This window comes from Cyanistes caeruleus, chromosome 2 (genome assembly GCF_971803275.1).
Source record: "Cyanistes caeruleus chromosome 2, bCyaCae1.hap1.1, whole genome shotgun sequence".
Lineage (NCBI taxonomy): Eukaryota > Metazoa > Chordata > Aves > Passeriformes > Paridae > Cyanistes > Cyanistes caeruleus.
Window position 1 is genome coordinate 120,923,200 of NC_141702.1, and position 25,606 is coordinate 120,948,805.

General features: G+C 49.1%; 1 protein-coding gene and 1 long non-coding RNA gene across 9 annotated transcripts in view; one reads left to right on the forward strand and one right to left on the reverse strand.

Annotated features, from left to right (window-relative positions):
- Positions 1 to 25,606, forward strand: part of SLC24A3 (solute carrier family 24 member 3) — a 110,444-nt gene that overhangs the window by 36,191 nt on the left and 48,647 nt on the right. For all 8 annotated transcript variants that reach the window (XM_086879422.1, XM_086879423.1, XM_086879429.1 and 5 more), the window contains one exon: positions 18,643 to 18,719. In XM_086879422.1, coding sequence (XP_086735548.1) covers positions 18,643 to 18,719 — 77 coding nt within the window. The remainder of the gene's footprint in view (positions 1 to 18,642; positions 18,720 to 25,606) is intronic.
- LOC147655195 (uncharacterized) lies at positions 384 to 18,644 on the reverse strand. The gene is made up of 3 exons (XR_015283924.1): positions 14,723 to 18,644; positions 5,026 to 5,231; positions 384 to 4,740 (listed from the first exon to the last, which is right to left on the reverse strand). It is a non-coding gene; the product is annotated as an uncharacterized LOC147655195 (long non-coding RNA).

Consider the following 25,606-nt stretch of genomic DNA (forward strand, 5'->3'; position numbering starts at 1 on the left):
GGATTGGCACAACAGCAGGGGGTAGGAATGGGCAATGGATAAACACAGGCTGGAAACAAGTTTCTAGCCACAAGATGGGAGGTGTGGAAGGGCTTCCTAGAAAGGGTTGTGAGGGAAAGCCAGCCCAGGCCCAGACTGGGACCAGTGAGATCCCAGCTCAAATCCAGTGTTGTACTGAAAGGCTTTACAGGACTGCAGGGAGGGAAGTGTTCATGGAGGTGCCAGACTGCAGCCCCAGCGGAGCAGCTTGCTCGGGTGGAGGAATCCATGCCTCCCTTGGGAGCTGAGGGGTCCCAAGGACCCTGTGGATGCTCTGCTGTGTTTCATTTCTGAGCTGAGTGGTGTTCATGAGGCACCAGAAGAGAGTGCTGGGAGCCCAGTACTCAGGTGGGAACACGTTTCTCTTCTGTTTAATGAACTGCCACGAGACAAAAAGCTAAGCACGACTTCAAGTAGCCCCATCACTCTGTAGGCTGGTATCTTCGTGTGCTGAGAGCACTTCATCTCGTAGAAAAAACATGTCTTTAGCTTGGAGCCCAGGGTCCCCATGTGCTCACCCACGTGTTGAGAAACAGCTTGCAAATCATTATCTGATTGGCAACCAGCCACTAAACTTCCAGTGACCTGCCTGCTGATATTATTTTGTGTGCTGCATTCTCCTGACACATCTTTGTTGAGCATGTTGTATTGTTTTTGGATTAAATGTGAGGGTAAACAGTAAAAACTGCAAACAGCCGCCAAGGATGGAGGTGAAACATAAACTTTGAGGCTGGTGTTGGAAATAGGATCTTTGGTCTGGCTGCCCTCTCTGGAAAGGGGCAGGCTTGCTTGAGCAGGGCCAAAACAAAGCACACTTGACCTTTGCCATCCCTGGATGCCAGCTCAGAAGGCGTTGTATGCAGAATCTGGCTATTTTTGGATCCTGCCCCAGAGAGAAAGTGCTGCAGGTGAGTGGCTTGGTATATTTAGGAGGTGTAGAAAGTTTCTGCAGTGGGCTAGGCCAGAGGTTGGTTTTGCTATCCCAGCTCCAGCAGAACCAGTTGGTCTTCAGCAGTTGCATCTGAACTGAGGAGTCTGATAGGCACTGACAGGACCTGTCTCCTGTGAGTTAGTCTAATGTGCTTTTTAAATTAATCTAAACTTTTTCATTTAAACAAAACTAAACCTTTTGGTTTCTGCAGTCCACTGAAATTCATCACCAACATAATGAGTGTAAGCCATCTCTAAAATCCCAGGTAGCTAGGGTGGCTTTTTGTGTCACACAGGTCTCATCAGATGTAGCACTGGCAGCCAAAATCAATGAGCAGAGTGGGAGTTTTGGAGCTTATCATTCCAGATCTGCCACCAGCTAGCTGGCTGAGACTGGGAGGACCTTTTTGCACGTCTTGTTCATTAGGAGAAGATGCAAGTTGATCCTGCTGTACGTGCCAGGCGCAGCAGAGCGTGGTTGGATCTTGGGTGAAGCCTCCTGACTCTTCCCTGAGCAGTGAGGATGTTAACCATGTGTTTTTTCTGTCCTCATGGCCTGTTCTGGGTGGGGAAAGGTCTAACCTGGAAAATGCAGTGAGCAGGAGTGGCTGATTAGCAAATCCCTGTCGTGTCTGTGAGGTGGCAGCAAAAGGCAGATCGCGTCCCTGCGCTCCTGTGGCAGGTGAGGGTGGCCAGGCATTAAAGGGAGACCTGTAAATTGCACAGTAGGCAGGAAAGGACCAGTGGGAGGTGTGATCTGGAAGTGCTTTCGTATTCCCAGTGTTTCTGTTCGTGAACTGTTGAATTTTTTGCTGTGAGTGATGGGACCTTAGCAAACAGTCTGGGGATTCCCTCCATGGTCTGGTGCCAGGGAGATCATGGAAGGTCAACTTGGGTAAAGCCTCGTTAGGGAGCTTGACAAGCACTGAAATACTTGTTAAATTGAAATTTCAGCATCAGGGAGTTGTGTTGGTTCTTTGTCTGTTTGAAACACACCTGTTGTTAGAGATGTTTCAGCCAGACCTGCTTGCTGTTGTCCCTGACATGGGAACACCTAAAGCTTCACAGATCCCTTGCAAACCTTTCCACGTCCAGTTTAAATGAACTCATTATGTTTCAGCTTGGCAGCAATAAGAGGAACAACAGGGAAGAGGGAGAAATCTCGGAGTTAAAAGAGATTTCAAAAACACCTTAGGAAATGTTCCCAGCCAACCACAAACCCTCCCTGGGGATCCTATCCACATATTAGAGCTCCAACTGCGTATATCAAGCAATTGAAAAAGGAAAACTTGGCCTCCACAGTGCTTGGATGGGGAGCAGGCAGCTGTGCTGGAATGGCAGAGAGCCTCGTCCTGCGCAGGAAAAGCCACCCTGGCGGGGCTGACCTGTCACGGGCCAGGAGGCATTTCAGGAAACTCATCGGAAAATGCATTAGGTGGGGATGGAAATGCCTTCCCCAGGCATCATCCAAGGGTGTGCTGCTTTACAGATTAATTCTTTCCCTGTGGCTGGGGCAAAAAATATTCTGCTTTACTGCTCGATGGAGCCTTGCTGTGGGAAAAGCACGGAGTGTGTCCCGTTTTCATGGCTGTGGCACAGTGTCAGTGTGTGCTTTGGGAAGAGTGTGTGCTGTGGGAGATCTGGAGCTCTGTCCCAGCCACCTGCAGACACCTGCACAGTGGGCCAGGGAAAAGTCAGGTGTGGAAAGGGAAGAGGGGGAAATGCCAGAGCGCAGGCAGGGGCTAACTCCTTGCACCAGGATGTTCCTGCTCTGGTCCGGCTAACACTGGGGCGGGGTACTTCCTTCCATCCAGTCACTCCATACAAAGGGAGATGGCTTGGAGTAGTTCTGGGGGGTCAGATGCTGCTCTCAGTCTCAAGACTAAGTTATGGCATTGTCAGCGAGCTGAAGTGTATGTCCCAGATTTCCATGAGAGTAGCCGAGCACTGGGATGGGTCAGATCCTCTGTCTTTCGGTACCTGGGCTGTATTCCATGTCCACGTCCAGGTCCCCTCCAAGGGGTCCAGACCTCTGAAGTTGTCTTATTCCCAGCTTGCACCATTGTCCTGGAAACCAGCCTGCCCTGTATGTTTCAGGCTTCAGGTGGGTTAAAGCAGTCAGCAGAAAAGCTTGCCTTGGTTTTGGTTTGCTCTGGCTGAGCCAGATTACAATAGGGAAATTCTCAGCAGAGAGCTGAATAAAGTCAGGGTTTTTGGAGGCAGGAGGGAGGCATTTAACAAAAATAATTTCATTTTCCATAAAAGCTGTGTGGTTTGAATCCCATAAAATCAGGCTTGAAAGGTTTTTATTGGAGTTTGGAAGGGGTGGGGTGGTTTCTGGTGTGATGCTGAGCCCGGTGGAAATGGGAGAAAGTATTTCAGTCTGTGAGTGTGAAAGGCAGTCCCTCGGTATCTGGCGAGTCACTTCACCCCCCTGCAGCTCCGTGCTGCTCAGTGGAGTGACAGGGGTGATGCCTGTGCCGTGAGAGGATTAGTCAGCTCTTTGCAGCAGTTTTGGGAAATCTTATGGAAAGGAGCCTTAGCAGTGGAACAGATGGGTATTTGTGATCCAAATACTTGGTCGCTTCTTGCCCAATTCTGAATTTGCAGCTGCCAGCAGGCTGCTGTGTGCCCTCGTGCAGAGCACAGCCATCCATCATTCTGGAGCTGGCTTTGTGGGGGAATGCAGGGGTGCATTCACCCTGGCCAGCACCAGGCTGTCACCCTCCTGGTTTGGTGACCTCAGTCTCAGTGTCCAGGCGGTCGGCAGAGGTGTGCTGGGTCACTCTGGTCACTGCTGTTACGCAGCAGGTTTGGGTTTTGTTGTGTTAATTATCATGGAATCATAACATCCTATGGGTTGGTGGAAAGCTTTGAAGGTCACCTGGTCTGGGTTTCTCTGGGGCTTGAGCAGTGGCACCTGGAGGGTGCCTGGGGCTGTGAGAAGAGGGGGGCTGAGTTACCCTGAGCTAGGGCAGGGAGATGTGGCTTCCTCCAGCTGTGCTGTCTGTTGGAAGGGCATGTTTGGGTCCATGACCCAGAAACATTCCAGCTCCGGAACTTCTGTGCCTCTTTCAGGAAAGAGCTGGAGGGTCAGAGCTGGCAGGCTTGTCTACCCAGCAGTGCTTTCCTCTCCTGTTTGCTGCTGGGAACTAACAATGCGGGGAGATAAAGCTAGTGTGAAGATACTGTATCTGGCCATGTTTGTCCTGTTCCACAAAATAGCTGGGAGGGTTTTCCTGGGTGAAGAGCTGTGGCTTCCAGTCTCATTAATTAATATTCAGCTGCTCTTTGGTGATATTTTGCTTTGCTAAACCTTGCTTGGAAGTGCGTTGTTCTGTCAGGGCCCGTAGCAGAGGTGCTGTCAATCCCTAGTGTTGGGCACCTGGCAATATCTGTGCAATATTTTACTTTTTGACCAGGCCATAAGAAGAACTTTGATGTGGCTGGTTATTGAGTATTGGTGGCAGATGTAGGGCTGTGCCACACCACAGGACAGCGGTCATTCCTGTCATGGATCTCCTGTTCAACTGTGCCATGGTTCCAGCAGAGCCCAGGGATGGCCAGCACTGGTGCTGGGGCTGTTTCAAGGATCTCTGGGGTCCTGCTGTCATTTAGGGCTGTGTTTGTTTCAACAGCCTTCTTACAGTTTTTTGTTGCTGATGTTTGCACGCTGGTGAGGGTGATACTGATCTTGGAGGTGTTTGTGGTTGTCTCCAAAAGTTGGTACTGAAGGAATCTAGAGAGAAGGTGTGAGGGCTTCCATGTGCCCTGAAAAATATGTAGCCTTGGGTCACTAGAGAAAGGCTTTCCTGCAGATCTTGCCCCCAGCTAATTCCAGTAATTATTTCTTTACCAGTGCCCTGTGTAAGTAGCTCTGTGCTCATCCCGGATTACAGCAGCAGGGATCCAATTCCACATGTGGGGGTTTCCGTATTGTGTTTGCCATACAGCCTGTCTCCTGGGAGGGCTGCTGGCAATAGATGCCAGGTTTAATCAGAGCCTTTCGTTGCAAACCCAGCTTGTAGTGCGTTTGGGATGAGGAGTATTACTCACCGCGTGAACTTTCTGAGGGCAGTCCTGAGCACAGGGGGAGGGGGTCAGGAATTGTGGCCTCTGTTATTTGGGGCTTTCTGCTTTCTCAGCCTGCCATACTGTGGGCAGTGGCAGCTGTGCACCCCCGGCAGGAGGGAGGTGGAGGGGAGACTCTCCTTCCCAGGCATCAGCAGAGGACTCGCGGTGGTGGGATCGATATCCTGGAGCTGTGAGAAAGAGGACAGAGAGTGTCAGGAGGCAGAAAGGAAAAAGAGAATTATTTCTTTTTTCTGTTTGCTACCTGGGTTGCAGGAGGGGCAAGGCGTGGGCTGTGCTGAGGGCAGCGGGGCTGTGGCTCTGCACAGGGGTTGCAGAGGCTGCCTGGACTTGAGCAGAACCCCCCAAACAAGAGCTGACTCCCCCGTCCCAGGCTGCTGTGCTTTAATCAGCACACTGGAACAAACTGTGCTGCCCCTTCCTGCAGAACGAGGGGATTGGTTTGCCAATACCCCTGCAAATACTCCTTTTCAGCAACTCTCTTCTCAACCCTGTTACCCTGTAATAATCTTTGCTGTCTGACTGATGTGGAATGATAACTGGGGTAAGGAAATGAGCTGTATTTTGAATGTCTCCTGTGTCCAGGTTTTGTGTCTTGTAGAGTAAAAGGGATCAACCCCAGGGGGAATCTGATGGGATTAGCAGTGGCTCAGAGCTGACAGAAGGCAACACTGGAAGGTGCTGGTGTTTTTTGCCAGGCCTGATTTGTGCCCTGGCACCTCAGTCTGCTTTCAGGGGGCCACAACTGCCTTGCTGCTCATGATTCCTTGCCTCTGCCTTCCCTCTGCATCCATTCTGCTTCTTGGCAAGCCAAATGCATTGGCTGTACAGTGGTCCCAGCTTGTTGGCTTTTAATGCCTCTGAAAACACAGGCTTCTTTTGGAGAGCAGAGCAGGAGATTTCCAAGCACCGTGGTGTTGTCGTCTTGTTTTCTCTGAGATGTCTCTGGATCTCCTGTGTGACAGTGAACTCTGCTGCTGCCCCCTGTGCTTTAGGAAATCCAGCGTAGCCCCAGAGATGCCAACAGCAGTGTGTAGATAAAATGTAGAGCTTGTAGAGCTTTTTCTTCACCAGCAAAACCTGTCTGAGTTGGGACCTGTTTGTTTATGCTGTGTTCTTGTGTGGGATATCACGGCTGGGCTCACTGTGGCTTGTCCTCCGCTTCCCCTGGCGGGGCTGAGAGGGGTGTAAGGCCCACGGAAGGGCCTGGGTGTGAAACTGTGAGCACCAAGGTGCTGCTGTGCAGGGCCCCCTGATGCACCTGTGGCCGGGCAGGGCATGGCAGAGCTGCTGCAGTGCCGGCAGTGCTTCTCCTCAGATGGCTCTGGAGGGCCCTGCCATCCAGCAGCTTGTTAGCATGCACAGGCGTGCCTGGCTCTCAGCAATCCGCTTTTCCCAGCCCGCTGCAGCCACAGGATTCACTGTTTCCTGCCCGCTTCCCCAGGGTCTGCGCCACAGCCGTGGGCCCCGAAGCTCGGTAGTGCCTGGTGCTGTGTCCTCGTCCTTCTGCGAACACCTGGAGTTTCCCCTGCTGCCAGGACTTGCAGCTGCTGTGCACACACATCTCTGGATCCCTGCTGGATCCTGACCAGGCAGAGAGAGGGGCTGTGCTTGGGCCGCTGTGTGGCTGCAGTGACACCTGGCAATAATGCCCTCAGTGCACTGCGGTGCACAGGGTCCCTTGGCAGGTGTGCCTGTGAAATGGGTCGTGCTAGGGACACACCAGGCCTTTTTCAGACTGTTTGCAGATCACTGACGGCAGGGAAGTGTAACCCTTACGCAAAGGTTACGCCACCAAGGGAAACGTGGTATTTGGCTGTGTGATTGCCACTGAAATCCATTGCCCTTCTGGCTAAACCTCCCCAAAGCTCTTTGAAAGTGTCTGGCATGTGTTCCCCGAGTGTGACATAGCGGTGTATAGGTCAGCAGAGGAAATCAGCCTGGATCGTTGTGTGGCTGAGGGAAGCCTCCTCCGGACAGGATGAATCGCCAGGAGCAGCTCACAGCCTGGCTGGCTCACTGCACTTGTTTCTGGAGTGTCTCATCTGTATCCCTGCTCACATCCCGAGCTGGTTTGTGTCCTTCGCTGGGCTGCCTGGCTATTCCTGCTGCCTGTGCCTTTGCCAGCCCTCTGGCTCAGCGTCCTCAGTGGTACAGTGCTTTTCCTGTAGCCTGACGAAATGCAAGGAGGTGCTTGCTATCCTCCCTGGCTTTGCTTTAAATGTGTTTTGTCTCCTTGCAGCCATTAATGCTAAAAGCCACATGTTGTGCAACTGGATTTTCCCTATATTAATGCTTTATGGAAGGGGCTCTGGGCCCTTCCATAATGGCAGAAGTTGAAGCATTTGCATTTTCCCCGTGGCTCAGGAAGGTCCGGGTCACAGCTGAGGAGCGAGTTTCCAGAGCGGATCGTAGGGATCAGCACTGTCCTCCTCAGGTGTTTGTGCAGCAAGCAACAGCAGATGGCCCCAGTTCTAACGAGCTGCCCTTGTAAGCTGTGGGATGGGATGGGATTGATGGATCTCATGTCACTCAGGGGCACAGGCAGCAGCACACAGTAAATATTTGGGCCCAGCAGCTGGAGGTGGTCGAAGCCCTGGGTGGGAGCCTGTCCTGGACCCTGTGGGGTGCAGGTGGGTCTCTCATCCCAGGAGTGCATCCACAGCTGCCAGAGAAGGAAGGATGTGAGCTCATGGCCCTGGTTTATGCATCTGCTTCTTTGGCAATCTCTGGAATTTGCTCAGTGAGAATGCGGTGAGGGCTTCTTGTCGATGATGTGACCCTTCTGCAGCTCCAGGCCTGCCGAGGGCAGGCGGGGGCTGTATAAAATGTGTGTCATGTCTGGCTTCCTCAGGGATCAGCCCTTCACACAAGGAGACTTTACTTGGGGATAGGAGTGCTGCCTTCCTGTTCCTCCATCTTGGCAGGCGAGGGGGACGGGGTGATGAGGTGGGTGATATTTGATGTAAAAGTGGAATGTTTTAACTACGGTATTGATGGGCGAACATATCTGGGCTGCTCTTTTTGTCTCCAGCTGTAGCTGTAACATAAGCAATGCCAGCACCACCCTGGCAAGCCAACCTTTCAATGATGCTGGATTTTTTGCTATAGAAAAGAGCTAGGAGGGAGGAGAAATAGTTTAAAAGCCCCCACAGATTGCTGTGCCATGGTTCCCTTCCTGCCACCTGGCCTGTCCATCCTCAGCTTCCTGCTGGCTGATGGCACCTTTGAAACCAGGACCACACCCTGGTCTGGTCTGATGCTCCAGAGGAGCACCAGAGTGCAGTTTTGGGGTGCTCAGCAAAGGAGAGGCTGGAGACACTTCCTCTAAAGGCTTCTCATTTGTTGCCCAGTAAATGTAGGCTCTTGCAGAGTAATGAAGTTGTAAGTGTATCCTCCGGAATTGATTGAAAGACTAGTTTGCCTTTGTAAGGTATAATCCTACTTTAAAGACTCTCTCATTTGAAAAGACAATCTTATTTTAAGACTCTAGGTATTACCAAGGCAATGCTTCATTTAGGGAGGAAGGGGGGGAAAACAGTATAATTGGGATAAAAAAGAAAATTAAAGAAGACCCTAGCAGTACCTTCATAAAACAGATGGTCCTTTCTCCAGCCACATGTAAAAGAGTTCTCCCTGTGTGGGGATTTAGATGTAATTACAGCTGCCCTTGGATCTCCCTCTGATTGTTTGGAAGAACAAATTCTCAGTGATCCACTGAAATGAGACCACCCCGGTTTTGTGTCCAGCTTTCTCTTGTCATTCAGGGGAGGTGAGGGGGTTCCTCCTTCCTCTCTGCTTCTCCTTTCTCCCAGCAGACAGCAATGAATGCTTTTTCCATGTCAGCATAGGAAGTGTGTGAAGGTTTGTATATATAAAAGACAAGTGAAACTTAAACCATCACCGAGAGGAACCATTCTTTCACTTCTGCATTCTGATTGCTCCTTTAAGGTCCAGTGATTGAGGTAGGAGGCTGTGCATGTGAAAGGAGCTGCCATTGATGATGTCCCAGTCAGCACTGTCACCTGCTGTGGGGCTGTAGCCACATGAGTGTCACTGGTGCTGATCTGCCGCCCTGCAGTGATCAGGGGTTGCTGCCTGTGTCCAGTGGCCACTGCCACCGAGGAGCTGGGACTCTCCAGTGGGCTCTGCTGAGAGCATCCAGGGGCCTGGAGGGAGGAGGGGTCACTGGAGGTGCGGTCTGGGAAATGACTGGTGGAGAGGAGTCCCACCTTTGGCACAGACCTTCCCAGCAGCCTTGTTCGGTCAAGCTCCACGGAGCTGGCCTCATCCACATCATCATTTGGGAGCTGAGAAGCATGAGGCATCCAGATGGCAGGAATGATGTGCCTATTGTAGCAAAGCTAATGCTAACGCCCAGTGGTAATGCAACGTTCCTTGGGTATCGGTAGCGATGTTCTGTTCTAAAATGGTAATAAAGGGCACATTTGCTTATCAGTAATGAATGTCAACCCATTCACCATCATGAAAATATCCTATTTCCCTGACTTTGATAAATAGCTGCTGAAGCTCATGAATTTTTAACAGTAGTCCTATATTTAGGGGCTTTCAGTTTCTGGTTGAGATGAAAGGCGCTTCGGAGATGAAGTTCTGGAAGCACCTTGTCTTCTGCAACCACTGGTGCCTATTTAAAGCCAGTGTTGTCTTTCTGATGTATGAATAGTATGCTGACATTGATTGATGTGATTTTTATGCTGGAGATTGGGCTCTAAGCCTGCCTGTCACCATAAAGCAAAATGAATAACTGCAGAGGGACCTGCCGTGTACTTTGCTTCATCTGCATGTGCTGCATGTTCGCTTTTCCCCACAGTCACAGAATGAACTGAACCGCGTCTTCTTCTGCTGTGTAGGAACCAGCTGGGAGGAAAACAGGAAAGCAAAACTGAAATCTGTCGGTGGGACCCCAGAGGAAAGGGCAGGACCCAGCTCTGCCATGTGGCACAGCATAGAGCAAAGCCTGGGTATGGCTTTTCCAAAGATCTGGACCCTGATGGTGCTCGCTCTCTGGCTCGGTCCCCTGAGCAGCACTGAGCTCCTCAGGGACACTCTTCTAGACAAAGTAAGAGCAAGAAGGAAGGGTGGCACTATACAGATAATTACAAAGGAGACAAAAATATCTCAAGCTTCCTGTGCAGTTCAGAAGCTGAGATGTGGGGAACAGAAAGCATGCACTCTGTCAGGGCTGTGCTGGAGAGCCAGGACCCGCACTTTCACTGACCTCAGCCCTCTGAGGGCACTGATTCCAAGGGGTGTTGTGACAGCCTTGCTGCTGGAGTCACATTGCAGCAGATTGAAGTCAACTGGAGGTCCTTAGTCAGTGCTAACTGTTGGTAAGCAATTAGTTTGTTTAGACAGGTTCCCATCCATAGAGGATCTTGCTTGCTGCATCCTCCTCTTTCCACAGCCATCCCCAGTTCCCAGCTGACTCTTCTCAGCAGAATGGTGTGCAGTTGCCCTGACTCTTTTTAGAAATAATGTGATTCATCCCATTTCTTGGGACAGCACATGTCTTAATCTTCTCTGAGATGGTCATTGCCAAGTACATGATGAATGCATTGTAACACTAAGAAAATTGGTGAAATCTCAGCCTGGAGTAAGGGAGTTGCTGTGGCAGGGTAATTAGTAGGCTGAGAAACCTTCCAGTTGAGCCTGGACATGATGAACTTCACAGTGCAATAGCTGAAAAATGGGATTAAATAATGCCCAGACCGTTAGCAGGTAACTCTGGGGACCTGTCAGGTGTGCTGGTGGTGTGAGCTGAGGGTCCGAGGTACTCTTGGAGGAGCAGAGTGGTGTTTAGAAATCCCAATGAACTAGAAAAGGTGATGACACTCAAAGGGCACAAGCGCCATGCGCTGTGGGTTTCAGCCAGGCAGAGAGCTGACTGCAGTTCTCTTCCAGAAGAGCTGGGCTTGTGGCTGATCCCAAGCCAGGCTGAAGCCAGAGTCCTTGGGATGCCTTGCAAAAGGCTGGCTATCATCCTGAGAGCCATGCTGCTTTGTCACCTGAAAATCCCCACCATGATAATGTTTACACCCCCAAGAATTCCCTTCTAATGTACTTTCATTGCTCTATCAAAGTAAAGGATTGCTCTAATTTCCCTTTTATACATGCTTTAGGTAGGTGTAGCATTTTAACCTTGCAATCTTGGAATGGAAATTTTCCCTGGCAGTTTTATATGCAAAGAGGAAAATGATGGATGTCTGAAGCATGGAACTCTCTCTGATTTCTTAAATATAATTTACATATGATTTTAGTGCCTGAGCACTTTAAGCACCTTGTGTTGGGATGGAAATGGGAGAGGAAAGGATGTCTTTGCTTCTGTTGTGGCTGAGAGGGAAGGGAGCAGATCCTCTTAAATGGAAAACCCTAAGACACTTTGGGGTCCTGTCCTGTGCTCCCCAGGGTGTCGGGACAATGGCTCCCTGTCATGGCAGAGCAGCCCTGCCTTTCCAACCAGCTCTTGGCCTCTACAGGAGACAGGCCATGTGTACTCATTATCCAGACTTAATCTCCAAATAATGGTAAACACTGATTATATTGAAGTAAGAAAATGGTTGATGGGATGCCTAATGTAAAATAACAAAGAGATTGTAATAGCCTTAAGAATTTATACATTCAGGGCAGCTTAAAGCATATTAGAGCTGCTCTGCTGATGAGCCTGGACCATTCAAACACTGACATTCATTTGCAGGCAGTAAATCCCTGCCCTGATGGCATGTGGGAGGCACAGCCCATGGCAGCCTCCAGGCTGAGAGGGCAGGGGTGGCCTGGAGCAGAGCCTGCTTTGGCAGGAGGGCTGTGTTGGGGGCTGGACTCTGTGACCTTCGAGGACTTTTCCAGCCTAAGGGTTTTGTGACTCCAGGGTCTCTGTCCCCTTACACCCTCTCCTGGCCCAAGGCGCTGTGCCTGTGCACGCTACAGGTGCTCACAGTGGCATTATCCTGCTGCTTGCTGGGCAGGGCTGGCTTTGGCTGGCCCATGTGTCAGCTGCCTCTATTCCTGGACCACATGCTTGAGCCACAACTTTAAACATGTTTTTGGCAAAATCCAAAAGTTTGATTCTTTGCAGAAGGTTGTTTTGTTTTGTGTGCGCAATCCAGGTTCCCAGCCACCCACCCCTATAATGGGGCTAAGACTGAAGCAGACAGGGGAATTTGTTCCCCTCCTCTGAACTTATGGCATCCCTACATCCAGTACTTGGGATGCTGAGAGATTAAAAAGTCCCTCCCTTTTCCTCCCAAGGAAAAAAGATAGGTAACAGCAGCATCTCTTCCTTCCCAGGTGGCTTTATAGAAGTGCTTCTCATAAAGTTGCCTTTTTTGGTTAGTCTGCCCATGGATATGAACACCATATAAATATTTGTTCCCCAAAATAAAGCTAATGAAAGAGGGACTATATTCCGTTCCAAATCAGAAGAAGTCTGGGAACTCCAGAATAGCTGTAATTAAGCCAGTAAGTTATTAGGAATTTCTGGCAGTTCGTGTGAGGACAGGAGCCAGCCAGGGATTTGTTCTTTTCTTGCTGTGGTTTTTTGTTAAGAACCTTCCTTGTGCCAGCTATTTCTGACCAGAGTGTGTGGTTGATAATGGATCACTTTGCAGAAGCATTGCATTTGTCAAGGGAAACATCTTGATCCAACACCAGCTGTGCTGAGGTCTGTAAAAGCTGTCCTCTACCAGTTCTGCTGATAGCTCCCTGTGCTTCCTCTCACAGGAGCAACTGCTGCTCGGGATGAGGACAGGGGCACAGAGCAGAACAAAATCTACCCCAGAATCCCACAGAATGGTTTGGGTTGGAAGGGACCTTGAAGCCTATTCAGTCCCACCCTCTGCCATGGATAGGGACACCTTACACTGTCCCAGGGTGCTCCAAGCTCTGTTTAACCAGGCCTTGGACACTTACTTGCAGGGATGGGGCAGCCACAGCTTTTCTGGGCACCCTGTGCCAAGGCCTGGCTGCCCTCACAGGGAAGAGTTTCTTCCCAGTATCCAATCTACCCCTGCCCTCTTTCAGTTTAAGTATATATATATATATATATATATATATATATATATATATACACACACACACTTTTTTTTTTTTTTTAAGCAGCTTAACTATATAGCATGGTCAAGTGAAACACAGGAATATAAAAGCTCAAAGATCCTGGGAAACAATTGCCAGATTCTTTTCTTACTGTGACAGAAATTAGCCCCTGTACTGAACAAAGGGAAGTATAACCTTCTCTTTAAAGGTCACTTGCTGCTGTTACTTGGCTTAAACTCTCTCTGAACCATATGCTGTTGCATGTTATTTATTATTTCTGATTTCTCCTACATTTATGTTGAGATATATTTGCTTGTTGGCCTAGGATCTTGATGTGCCTCTGACCTTGCAAGCAACTCATTCGCAGTGAAGCCAGGGCAGAACCTTTTTGACTTCACAAGGGCTCTGCTTATGTTTAGGGGTTTGTTCCTTCAAGACTACTTCCTGAGGAGGAGGAAAGCGTCAGGAGAGTGTGTGTGCAGCCAGCCAGCATAGAGGAGGGGCCCCACGATGGAGCAGGACTTGAGCCTGGGGGTGCAGTGCCACCCAGCACACAGCCAGGAGAGTACAGAGAAAAGGGGGACCGCACAGTATGGGGTGTGCAGGGCTGGGCACTTCACGTGCCTCTTTCAAAGGAATTTCATTTTGCAATTTCTGCACAATTCCAAACATCTGAAATTCTGGAGAATTGGCAGCCAGATGTGCAAGGAATGACAAGCAGCTCAGCTGTTGGGGACACCCACAGAACCCCGCCTGTGGTAGGTGTGTGCATGTTTGCAGCCCGGTGAAACAGCCCTGCAGCCCGGTCCCAGGTCTGGCCGGAGCTGCCCTTCCTGGAGCTGGTGCTGCGAGGCACAAGTGGGGCTTCCCGGGAGCTGCCGTGCGGCTGCTGCCTGGCTGGAGGGCCCTGGGGGCTGCTCTGCCGGCTGCTTTCAGGCTGTGATTTCTCTTGACTGCTTCTCCAGAGTAGCAGGGAATGTTTGTTCTCACTTCCCTTGCAAATGAGCTGCCAGTTCTGAATTCCCCGTGGTGTACAGGGTTCACCATCTCGTGCACCACTTCGTATTTCTCCATCTTCTCCCTCCTTTCTTTCCCCCAGCCCACGCCTGATTTACTCAGTGGAAACGCAGACCTCACCCATTTTATTCACACCACGCCTGCCCTGTCTGGCTCATCCCAGCAAGAGGCACCTGTGAGCAGGTACTTGGCCAGGCTCAGTAGCTTCAGCAGGGGTGCTCCCACCGCTCTGCCTCTTGCTGCCACCTCTGTTGGATGGCCGCTGTCTGTGCCCCCAGGGGCTGCTCCAGGGGCCAGGCACAGAGCCTGGAAAAGCCACTGTGAGGTGTGGGGTGGTGCCTCTGGGTGTGCTGCATGATTTACCCCGGGGTCTGTGCCCTGCTCTGCTTCAGCTGCTGGTTTGCAGCAGTTATGTGGAGACACGAGTGACAAATTAGCAAAATGTTTTACTATTGATGTATCACCATAGTTTGGCTCTCCTTGCATTTTAGCTCATGCCACTGCAATGCAAACACCATTTTCACTTGGCAGACAGTAAAACATTTAGATATATATATACACACATATATATATATATAAAAGAAAAGGTACTCACCCTCCCTTCAGAGAGAACTTGACTGATCTCACTGATTTTAAAGGCAGCTAAAGATGTTCACAGTCCCTTGCTTGTGCTGTGTGATTTGACATTGTTCCCCATGGGAACAGAGTTTGACAGGGTTTGGTGTGCTCAAGCTGGTCTCCAGGCAGTGGGAGCTGTGAGGCTGCACAGATCCAGCATTTCCTGAGCCCACTCACCTCCTGTGCTTGCAGGTTCACCCTGGCAGGTCCCTGCTCCCTGTGAGGGACCGATAGCAGGGAGGCAGAGCTGCGGCTGTCCAGGGGTGCTGCTGGAGGTCAGGGAATTGGATGAAACACTCTGCAGACAGGTGCTGAATGTGATATTGTTAACCCCAAACCCAGCAGCAGTCTTGAGCTTGAGTTTAAAACAATGATTCTGAGTGTACTGGGAGAAAGATAACTAATTGCTTTTAAGTTTACTTTTGTTTCCCTGTGTATCTATCAGCATAGATGGAAAAGATCTGGCCTGGGCTGATGTCACAAGGTCTGCTCCACTAATATCTGTCGCTCATAGGTGACGGCAGCAAAATTCGCAGAGAAAGAATTGTGGGGACAGCAGGAGAAAACAGACCAAGGCTGTAAATTTGCCTGTTTTCTGTGCTGGTAACTCACTGGCCAGGCTGAACCTCTTGTGTCTCTTAAAGCAGTGGGAGATTTCCCAAGGGTTTTCTTGTCCCCAGAGTGCATACACTGGCTAGCAATATAAAGACTTCTTAAAAAATAAGTGGATGTCACAGCTTGTAGAACTATTGATCCAGTGCAGTGATGTGTTTCTGAAAAGCAGTCCTTTCGGAGAGTTTCACATTGAATTGTGAGAGGGAAAGGAGTAGCTGGGAAGAGGGTTGTGAAAAGTGCCACCCCGTGAGGAATGGTACAGCAGCACCTTCCTTGCACACCTGGCCCAGGCAGAGACAGGTTTGTGTTGTGCCAGCCAATCCTCTGAGTGCAGTGTGGTGCAGAACCTTCTATAAGTCACCTGTGACCAGGGCTGAACAGGGTTCCAGTTGTACAGAATTGCACACTGATTGAGAATAAGACAAGAATTCATTCTATCTCACTGTATTACGACTAAAATAATTTTCTCTTGGCGGGTGCAGATCCAAACTTTTCCTCTGAATCTGGCCATACCCTTGTGATGGTGTCTCTAAAAAGCGTGGGCTCCATGTCCTGCACGGCAGCCACTGCCTGTCAGAGCACCTGGAGTCAAGTGCGAGAGAGCACAGCTTCTCACACCTACTGCTCATCTATTCCTGTAATATTTAGCTCCCTTTCCAAGGCCAATCCATACCTTGCTGATGGCCATTTAATTCCAGTTACTTGCAAATGCACATAATCCTGGGATTAATTCATAGTTCTGCAAGTTGCCCCATTGCAAGGTAGAACCCCTGGAAGGAGTGTTGTGTTGAGCTGCAGACTTCAGCCCTCGATTTTCTGGGAATGTGACCCTCAGGAACTGAAAACTGAGACTGAGTTGTGTATGTCCAAGGGCTGGAAACCCCTGGGAAAATGCGCTGGGTGCTGGGCTGCTCAGCAGCAATTAGGAATTGTGCCTAATGCCCATGCAGGAGGTAACTGGGGAGGTGCTGAGCTCTGTGAAGATCCTGCCCTTCTTCTGCTCCAGGCTGATACCTGCCAAGTCTGCAGGACCAGAGTGGATTATTAGGCAGAAGTCTTTTATTGTTTGAGTTTAGGTTCGTTGGCAGGATGGCTGGGGGTTTTTTTCTGTGCAATCAAAATAAACCCGGCAAAATCTGCACCTATTTTCTGTACAAAGGCTGGGGACTCTTTAAGCGACATAACAAACTGTCTGAGCTTTTATAACCTGCTAAATAGGGCAGCTGTTGTTGGAGTGGTGTTCCAGCAGCACCCTTTATTTCTTCTTAGAAAGGAGCTCCTGTGTTTTGCAAAGCTTTCCTCTTCTCTGTACTCATCTGCACCTGATGCAGCTAATAAAAATGCAGCAGATTTCAAATTTGCATACATTAGTTTATAATTGCGTGCTTCCAAGTGTAACCCACTGAACGCGTTTGTGTTTGGACGATGCTGTGGAGGATGTGCTGATGGACATCTTGGATTTCCTCTGAAAAGGAGGTGCAGTTCCTGCCGGTGTGGGGTGGGAACCTGAACCTGAGGGAGCATTGGGCATTTCTGCTGCACTCAGGAAGGAGGGCCAGGATTCCCAGCCACCGACACTAGAGGCAGCTTATGCTCTTTTTGTGCTCTTCTTTCCCTGTATGCTTTTACCTTAGGTGCACTCCGGGCTCCTTGAACCTCCCAGAGACTCTTGATAAAGCAATTGGATTTTTATCATCTGTCTGTAATGAATGTAAAATCTCAGAGGCAGCTGCAGGAGGAGGGGAAGCACACACACGTGTATTAGCAAGCCATTTTGCATATTGCTGCAGGCAGACCTCACCATGTTTCCTTCTCTCGCAGACCAGGGAACGGTCAGGAATGTTTCTTAAAGCTGTGAAGGAAGCATTGGGTTTTCACATAATGACGTTTTGCTGAGGAAGGATGAATCCTTTCCCCTGATTTACCTTCATTGTCTCCCAGCTTCCATAGTGTTTTCTGTTGCTTGTTGGGGTTTTTCTCGACCTCGTGCTGGTCCTCATGCTGGTACCTCCCTGGCTACTTCCTTAGGCTGCACACCTAAGAGTGTTTCTGGCAACCTCTGGCAGCTGTACCACAGCACACTGGGTGATGGGGTGGGAGCGGAAGGCAGCCTGGCAGGACTAGTTCTGCCTCGGAAGGAAGGAGTCACAGCTCCTGGTGGATGAGTCCTGACTGGTGGTAAAAAGTCACAGGTATCACCGGTTCTCGTTAAGGAGAAGGATATTGCTGCATTCCTCCATTATGAGTATTTTAAAGATGCTGTCTGTACTGCTCCAGTAGCTCCTGCTAGTTTGTTAGGACTCATTATAGAATTTACCAATCCACAGGAATACAATTAGCAGTAATAACCTGTGCCTTTGGGCAAAAGACTGTATGTAAAAAAAAGAGTGTTTTCTTCTTCAGGTGCAGTGCCTGGGTAGAGCTGTTGCTTGCATGAGGAAAAAAATAAAAATGTAGCTGCCTTTTGCTCAGTTAATGCTTCAGAGGCAGCAAAACTGGGAGAGCAAGCCGGATTGTTTTTCCATTTAATCTTCTGTGCAATTGCTAATTAAGTTCCTATTGCTGGAGCTTTATTAATGCTAAAGATGTGAAAGGCAGTTTGATTTTTTCCAGCTGATGGCTGAATGTGAAGAACTGACCATTAGTAGAAAGCTGTTGTTCGAAAATCTGGTATTACTGAGAATCACTTGAGCGCTAGAGCATCGTCTTCACACTCTTGGTTTATAACCCAAAGCCATTCCTGCAGCTTAATTGGCAGGCTGTCCTTAAGAGCTTTATAATCCAATTAACATCCAGAGCAGTAATAAAGCATCTGAGCGAATGGAGGGAATTCGTCTTTCAGTGACTTACGACAGTGCATTTGCAGCAAAGGCTGTGAAGTGCGTGGTGTGTTCCTCTCAGTGGTTCCGTGGATTGTTGGGCAGTGGGAAGAGAGCTCCCAACCCCTCCAGGAGATGCTGCACCTGCTCTGGACAGCTCTGACTGCTTCCCTTGAGGAAGGAGGTGTGCTGTGCTCTAGGGGGGTGTCTGTCCCCGCTTGGGCATCTGTGGGTCACAGGGTGGTGCTGGCCACAGACGGAAACAGCACAGTAAACTTTTGGGGAAGGTGGTTCCCGAGGACCAGGTAAGCTGAGCCACAGGGAGGTGAGGCAGAGCCTCAGGCAGGCGGCTGCAGGGCTGGGCTGGGCAGCCTCTCGCTGTGTTACTGAACAGCACATGGGGTGGGTGTGAGGAGCTGATTAAACATCTGAGCTTTCTTTCCTCCTTCCCCGCTTTTTGCAGCTCTCCATGAATTCCCCAATGACATCTTCACGAACGAGGACAGGAGACACGGAGCTGTGGTCCTGCACGTCCTCTGTGTAAGTGTTGTGACTTTGCCTTTCTTCTCCTGCTGGCATGGACAGGGCCCGGTGTGCTCCAGAGCTCTGACTGAAGTTATTTTCTCTTCCGTGCATTTTCATCTCCTGTATGGACTGTGAAGTCAGGGATGTGATAGTTTTTTGTTCTTGGGATCTTCCAATAAAAAGGACTCAATAACGGAAGGATGGTTTAAACTCGCTTCCTGTTTTCATTTCTTCTGCAGACACCGTTAGCATGTCAAGGCTATAGGAAAGAGAAAGTTGTCTCTGTAAATGGGACAGTGTGGCATCTTTAAGATGAAAACTAAATGTCAGAGAGCTGAAAGATACAAGAGTTTTGCAAGAAGTAACTCTGTAGCACTCTGAAATGCATGGGGTAGAATTATTGACATAGAAGTATCTGTGGGATTACATGGATTGGAAGGTTTGCTTTATCAGCTCTATGGGTTGCATTAGAGGCATTCTTAAGCGGCTGCAGAAGTACCTGCTCCTAATGAATGTTTAGAAGCTTTTAACAATTTTTAGTCAGCTTAAATGAGCAGTCACCACTAGCTGTGAGAAGAGATTCATGATTTCTTTTTGAGTATAAATTAGATTGTATTGTGTATTTTAATGTGAGCCCTCTGTGTTAGGATTTTATTTTGGCTAAATAGCTGCAGAAATTTGTTGAGTAACGTTGCTATTGACCGTGCCTGGCAAGTTCAAGAATCCCAAGTTTCCATGGAAACATTGAGCTTTGAAATGTTTTGGAAACTGAGCACTGGACCCAAGCTGGATTTTTTATCACCAACAAGAATACTCCTGTATAAATTCAGTTCTGAATGCACTGAATGTGCCTTTAACATGTATCAAAATGGAGTCTGGAGGACTGAATGGTCTACTTCAGAATAAAAAGAAAAATCTGTTTTTAACGAGTAGAAAAGCATCCCCTGTCCCAGCAGAAATGTACTCAGTTTCTTCCCTGCTAGCAAATAGCAAGGAGCTCCCTTGATCCGTCGCTGCTCCATTGTTCCACATAGCAGCTTTGTGGATTTAGGAAAATTTGCTGACTTCTCTTTGTCTTGTGGTCCCTGAGGTGCAGGACCTGGCTGGATTCAGCCTCTCTAGTACTGGGATAGCTAGAGACAACCTCTTGTCAAAGAAAAAAGTGATACTCAGAGAAAACAGAAAACTGACAGCATTTAGTTACCTGCCTCTAGTCTGGGTTGGAAGGGTGCTCTTTGTGCTGGGGTAATGAACCTCCAGTTCTGCTTTTTTACCTTCCAGAAATACAGTTACCAAATGTGTAATGAAATCAGAGCAGAAATGCACTTTTTTGGGGAAAAGAGGATACAGACAAGAGTTTCATTGTCTCCAGTGAGGTTTCTTCATGGGTTTGAGGAAATTGGACGGTGAAAGGGCTCTGTAATGGTAGGGAGAACAATGCAGTGATGATTAGACATCATCACCATGGTTCTCATGTTAGTGACCTCCCCTTAAACAGTTTCTCTTCATTTCAGTAAAAATGTTGTTCTCTCTGCTCAGCCCCTTTGCTCGTACTTACATGTTTATTTCTGAAAGACATCAGGGCAAAGCCGGTTCACCAGAAACCAGTGGGACAGGACAGAAGCTATCACTGGGGCCTTGGGGAAGTGCAGGAGGCTTCCCAGGGCATCTTGTACCTATTGTTTAATAAAAAGGGAAAAAAGACCCCAGCAAATCTTCACAGTGGGGCTGTGTGAACTACTAACCGTGATCTGATGCTTCACAAAGATGAAAGTTAACCTCTAAACACTTGAAAAGTCTAGGAAAAACCGGGCAGGTCAGCAATAGTTTTAGGTCTGAACTGAAAATACTTTGGTTTGAAGGAAAGGTGGGCCACTGAGGGCATATTACTGGTTGAAGTCATGGTGCTTAATTTTTTCTGGATACTTTTTCAGAGCTTTACAGAGCTCAGCAGCTGCTGACTGCTTCAGTGCCATTCGTTATTTCCATGTCCCTTCTGAGAAGAGGCTGAGCTGCGGAGTAACTCAGCACTAAGTCGCTGGTTTGGAGTGTTCAGTTTGGAGGCACCAGGGTCTGCATTTTAAATCTGGTCCTGTTTCTGCAGCCTGAGAGCTCCCCAGCACCCAAGGTCTTCTTCTTGCAGTTTTAACATTGTTGTAGAATCATAGACTGGGTTGGATTGGAAAGAACCTTACACGTTATCCAGTTCCAACTCCCTACTGTGGGCTGGAACACCTTCCACTCCCCCTGGTTAGTCCAAGCTTCATCCAGCGTGGCCTTGGACATTTCCAGGGATCCAGGGGCAGACACAGCTGCTCTGGGCACCCTGTGCCAGCGCCTCAGCACTCTTACAGGGAAGAAATACTTCCTAATACCCAATCTACCCTGGTCTTGGTCAGCATGAAGCCATTCCCCCTTGTCCTGTCACTCCAAGCCCTTGTCAGAGTCCCTCTCCAGCTCTCTGGCAGTCCCTTTGTGTACTGGAAAGCTTTGTAGTTGCTTTCTTAGCCTTTTCCTGGTTTTCAGTTTGTTCCAGCTGATGTCCCCATGCAGAACTTCAGCCCTGCCATGCTCAGGGGTACTGGCACCAGCTATCCCCTCAAGACAGGAGGGAAATGGCTTTGCTGAGAAATTACCAAAGTTTAGCCTGGCAGCTGAGAACGGGGGGTTTGGGTCTCTGCATTACCCCAGTGTTTTTGACAGCACAGTGCTGCTTCCTTTTTCCCAGCTTCCTCCAGCAGTTTTGGAGCTCAGTGCCAGGATATTTTGGGTTGCCAGCATGAGGAGCCTGTGCACAATCAGAGCTGAGCCTGTCCACACTGAGCAGGGTGAAGGAGCAGTATCTGTGCTCAACCATCCCTCCTGCTCCTGGCTTGGCACCGCTTCTTGTAGCCATGGGAACGGGAGATCTAACAGGCACCTGCCTCCCTCCTGCGAAGCGCTCGGGAAATGTAGGTCACCCCGGACAGGTCCTGTCTCCATCTGTTTCTGCATCGGATCAATACCCAGACACGTCTCATTTCTGCAGCACAGAGCTGTCTCCTTCGAGCGGTGATTTCTCCAGTGCCCTGGCCATCCACGCTGGTACTGTGGGAGCGCTGCTGGGCACATCGTGGTACACAGGTTGCTGGCCAGAGTCAACCCGGCCTCTGTGGCTTCCTGCTTTGGTTGGGGTTTTTTAATTTCCCCCCAGCAATGGAGTTTTAGCTGGGTTTGTAATGTAGTGAGAGTGGTTTCAGGGGTTGCCCCTTGCTAGTCCTGCCCTCTGCAGGGGTCTGTGAGGCAGCAGCAGGGGTGGTCACCTCAGCCTTCTCCAGCCCTCTGGGAAGAAGGCAGGGCTGTAGGGATTGCTGTTTCTATGGCAGTATGCTCTCTTGTGAAAAGCTTTAGCTCAGTGAAGCGAGTTTTAGTTCATGGGAAGCGCAAAGGACCGCTGGACAAACATGAAAAATGACCATTTCTGTCCTGTGCAGTGGAACAGGTATTTTCAATAAGATACTTAATCACCTTTGATGAAGAGATTGCATGTTTGTTTGTTAGAATCATCATTTTCAAATCAGTCCTAATGTGGTACTTAATCTGGCATTTATAATCCTTTTATGCAGGGCCATTGCATTTTCCTAATTCTTTAATATCCTTTGGGGGAGGAGGAGTGAGCTTGTTTTTTTTAAGTGTGTTGCCTGGCTAAAGACTCCCATATCATCACTTGGAGCTGAACACGAGTGAGGATGGGGCTGAGCCTTATTTTGTGTGTTGAGTCCTCCACATTGTGCTCTGCTGCCATTGCACAGGCCAGGTTCCATGTCCCCCAACCACTTCCTTAATTCCTAGTGGCAATTTCAGGTGGAACAGGCTTCAGTTGGTGCTGGCCTGCTCCTTTCCAGAGCTGCTGCTCCCATGGTGCCTGCGAGGACAGGGGAGCATGTGCTGAAGGAAAAATTCGTGGGGCTCCTTGGTGGAATCTCAGTATCGCTTAGATGGAAGATGATACCAGCTCATTATGCTGAGTGTCTCAGCCGTGCCGTTAGCCTTCTCCTTGTGGGACGTGCTGTGCAGACTGGCCTCCCTGATGCTCCTGCCTTCCTCCCTCTTGCATAAAAAAGCCCCCACTGGTCCCTAGTCTCTTTCCGAGTCTGGCTTGATATTAAATTAAATGTTTTGCTTGTGTCCCTGCTGGCCCAAACTCTAAACATTGCTTTGTTTTGTTTGTTTAAAAAGCAAACAAACAAGCCCCACCAAAAAGCCGGAGGAACTTCCAAGGAAGTTAACAGTTACTGTCCTCATGTGTTCACTGACTGTGGGTAGCTTCCAGTGGTTTAGACTGTGAATGAGGCTGGGGTTTAGCCAGATACTCCTTAGGTTCTGACACTTTATTTATAGATTTACAGTTTATTGCACCCAAGCCACTTGAATAAACTTAGAGAAGACTCGCAGCCAAAACCAGATCTGTGAGAGCAGCAAGGTCATTAAAGTAAATGCTGGAGTGTACACCTTGCATGGGCTCAGCCTGGTCAGTGCTGTCAGCCTGGTGCCAGTGCTCATCCTGAGGGGTGCAGAGGTTTGGCTCACACTTCCAGCTCCTGCAGCAGAGTGCCAGTCCCCACTCCTGAGGGGGATGAGCAAGGGCCTGTGGGGCATCAGTTCTTTCACATTTATTTTTCCATTCCTACTCATTTCAGTGCCTTTTTTGCCTTTTGTCTTGTACCTGATCCTACTAATGAGAAAGCATGGGTGGACAAAAGCAAATTCCCTTGTCACCCTTGAAAGTTGTTGTTGTGCCCTCTAAAAATCTGGACACCATGAGAGTCCACTTTAATGCTGGGCCATGGAGATGCTTTGGCAGACTTGAGTGCACTGGAAGTGACACAAATCCTCTCCTGGGATCATCTGAATGTGTGTATAAAAATCCAGAGAAGGAATTTCCTAAGCTGACAAACTGTTGGGTGCCTTGCCCCTGGTGCCTCTGGTGAGCCCCGCGGAGCTCGGCATGGCTTGAGGACAGCTACAGACAGTGCAGTGCGTGTGTGCCACTTGTGGGGCGTCTGGGGTGAGCAGGAAGCTCAAGCAGCTCCACGGGTGTGGATCGTGTCAAACGGAGAGGACACGCTCACTTTACAGGGATGATGCTGATGGACACATTGCTGTGTGTTTGGACAGGACAGCGAGGGCATGACCCACTGCAGATTAGTGTGATTCGCAGATCAAAACTCCAGGCTGAAGTTAGGAATCCGCTATCCGTTGTATTTCCGTCTAATTTGGCCACACCGCTCTCTGGAGCCCTTTCTGATCCTTGCTCCTATGGTGCACAATGCCTGTGAGCCATTTCCTTCCTTGATCTCTGTTCACAGTGGGTATTGTGGCAGCAGCTGGTGCTCCCTTTGCAAGATCAGGTTCTTTGCTGCACCCAGCAGAGACCTGGAGCTTTGCTTACTCTTGTGGTCCTCGGAGTTGTTCAGCAGCGTAAGATTTTCAAAAAGCCTAAGTTACACTTATGTTTATGAGGAGGGACAAAGAAGCACAGAAACGAGTGACATTCAAGCGCCTACTGTGTCAAGATAGCATCAAAGTCATTTGTTATGATGAAATTCCCATCTCTAATCCTGAAAAAAAAATACACTTGAATTATTTTTGAGCTCAAAAAGTTTTCATGGCTGAGATGTACAGTAATTATTGGCTTTTTGCAGCAAAGTTGTAATTCTGCCAAATTAGAATCTGTGTTTATGATGGGGTTGGGGGATTTAAACATGTTCCTGGGAAATCAAAATAAGAACAAAAACCTGGAAATCTGGAGGCCATTTTTATTGCTGCTTTCTCTCCAGAAAAAAATACTCTGGTCTCCTCCCATCACCTGAGCTTCTGCAGGACTTCAACAACAAGCAAAGCCAGAGGATCTGTTGGTGATGTACTTGGGAACTGTGGTTCCCTAGGATTAATACACTGTTTTTCTACAAATATTGGCCACTTTTCTCAGCTGTAGTTCGTCCCTGGAGCTTCACTGCTGCTAGAAACAACTCTGTGCTGGTGCTTGGCAGGTGTCACCAAAAAGGTGTCTTTGAACCTTGCATCAAGCCTGGGATGTGTCCATGCTGGAAAACCAGAGTGGGCTGGGAGGCGGACTCAGCCTGGCTGCAGGGGTGGGCCCTGCTGGGGCTTGGCATGCTTTTCCCCTGGTTTTCCCCTATGCCAGTGGGCATTTTCCCATCCAGTGGTGATCTTTGTGTCAAGGTGGGGAGCGAGCTCCTGCCCTGTGGGCAGGATGGGCCAGGTTGCCCTCCAGGCCTTTGCTGTGTGGATGTGAGCCACACTGTGTCCTTTGCCTCTCTGGGCAGAGATCAGGCCCCAGCACATTCTTTTTAATAGTGCAGAAACCTAGATTAAATGCTTCTTGCATGAAATTGAAGAGCTGATTGGCTCTGTGTCCTTTCAAGTTCTGTGTTCCCCCTTGGTTTCACTTGTTCTTGTGTGAAGTTCGGCAGGATTTACTACTGGGACCCAGGTGACGTGGCAGGGTGCTTCAGTCCAGCAAAACAAGCTCCTTTCCCCTTTTTCAGAACACTAGATTTCAAAAACGACTCCTCCAGGGTTTAGATTTCATAGAACAGAGTGATAAAAAAGCCTTGCACTGCACAACGGGGAAGAAAAGGAAGGTAAAAATACTTCAGTGTGGCTTAGCAATGTCCAGAGAATTTAAAAAAAAGAAAAAGAAAAGCAGTCTTTACAGTGAAGATAAAACGTTGGCAGCTTTCGATAGTTTATTAGAACTTTTGGCTAAGTACTCCATGATCTTCCAATTAAATCCCAGACAGCTCGATGAATTCTTCTTGCAAGAGCATTTTATTTTCTTGACAAGCCTATACCAAATCAAACCTGAGATGCGTAGGGATGCTGCCATTCGGTTCTGT